This window comes from Pinus tabuliformis, chromosome J (assembly GCF_031772625.1).
Source record: "Pinus tabuliformis cultivar Carrire ecotype Pingquan chromosome J, CPIR1, whole genome shotgun sequence".
NCBI lineage: Eukaryota > Viridiplantae > Streptophyta > Pinopsida > Pinales > Pinaceae > Pinus > Pinus tabuliformis.
In genome coordinates, this window is record NC_142295.1 from 615,580,897 (window position 1) to 615,582,491 (window position 1,595).

At 46.0% G+C, this 1,595-nt stretch overlaps 1 protein-coding gene across 1 annotated transcript; it reads right to left on the reverse strand.

Annotated features, from left to right (window-relative positions):
- Positions 1-239: 239 nt before the first annotated feature.
- LOC149228457 (uncharacterized) lies at positions 240-1,136 on the reverse strand. Its single transcript, XM_089380785.1, has one exon. The coding sequence runs from the start codon at positions 1,134-1,136 to the stop codon at positions 240-242; it is 897 nt and encodes a 298-aa protein (XP_089236911.1).
- Between the last annotated feature and the right edge of the window lie 459 nt (positions 1,137-1,595).

The following is a 1,595-nucleotide window of genomic DNA, read 5'->3' on the forward strand; positions in this document are numbered from 1 at the left end:
GCTATGAACGTGGAGTTGAGGCTTTCCCACATCCTACCCTTCCTGTGGCATTCTTCTATTAGTCTTAAGAGGTCCAACCCAAGGATTTCGAAGAAAGTAGAGTAAAATTCAACTGTCCAACCGTTCGGTCCAGGGCTCTTGTCCTTCTTTAACCACTTAAGGGTTGCTTCCAGCTCTCCAAGGGTCACCTCCTTTATCAGGTCTTGCTCTACCTCCTGATCCACAAATCTGGGAAAAGACTATGCAATTCGCATGACTTCAGCCAAGGTGGAAATGGGAGGTTCTTTGTAAATGCCCTTGAAATGAGTATTCGCCAGGCCTGCCAATTCGCTGAAGATTTTCACAAGGCATCCTTGACCATGTTTGAGCTCCCAGATGGTATTGATCACCTTTCTTCCATTTGCATGCTTGCGGAAAAATTTGGTGTTATCATCTCCCTCTTTGAGCCATATGGCACGGCAACGAAGTCTCCAACTCTCCTCTCTGTCTTTCAGAATTTGAGTCTGTCTTTGAAGAAGAGAGGCCATCTTGTCTTTTTGCTCCTGGGATTTTATGATCCCTCCTGTACCTTCTTCCATTGATGCGATCGCCTCCTCTGTTGCTTTGAGCACTTGCTCCTCCTGTTCTCTCTTCCTTTGAGCCCACTCTTTTGAGAGGGATTTCAATGCTTGCATGTTGCAAGAAAAAACTTCTACTATGTTGCCCTCTGTGTCCACTGGGTGAGCCTTCCAAAAATTTCCCACTGCCTTCGTGTAGCCGGCATCCTTTAGCCAGGTGGAGTTAAATTTAAAGGGCGCCTTGGGCTTTTTGAAAGCATCTTGAATTTCCAGGTATATGGGCCTATGGTCTGATAACCCTCCCGAGCTGACCCATTGTCTAATGTGAATACCATTGTTAGCCAAAGCTTCTTTGATGAGGAAACGATCAAGCCTCCTAGCCAAGCAAGCCTCCCTAGTTCTATTATTCCTCCAGGTGGGCTTGATTTTCACTGAAGGGATGTCAACAAGGTTATGGTTGTCCAACAGATTCTCAAAAAATATAGACAGAGTGTCCGCTTGTCCCTGATGTCCCCATGACTCTGCAAACCCCAAAGAGAAATGCAGGTCTTCTCCAAGGATAATATTGTCAGGTTGCATGATAGATGAAGATAGAAACTTCCTCCAGAAATCAACCCTCTCACGGCAGGGGCCATATATGTTGATGACTCTAAAGTTGGCTTCTAGGGAGGATGAGTAGATATCCACCCCCAAGAAGCTAGTGCCTCCCCAAAAATTTATAAGATTGGTAGAGCAAGAGCAGATACCCAGGGTAATCCATCTAGATCTGCTCATAGCATCAAGTGAGTAGAAAGTCCAGTTCAACAACTAGGATTCAAGGAGAGAGGAGATAAAGCAAGCTGGACCTAGGGTTTCTTGCAAAAAAATGATGTCGAGAACTTCTGAAGAGAACAATCGCCTCAGGGCTAGTTTTTCCTGGGGCTAGCCATCCCCCAATAGTTGAAAGAGAGAATATTCATGGGGGGGGGTAGGGCCGAATCTGCTCTAAGGTCCCATGGAATAGTTGACTGTTTACCCGTAGTGATCTCCTCCCCAGCT

Excerpts from the sequence above, each read along its gene's own strand:
- LOC149228457 (XM_089380785.1), bottom strand. The coding sequence starts at position 1,136 with ATGCAACCTGACAATATTATCCTTGGAGAAGACCTGCATTTCTCTTTG.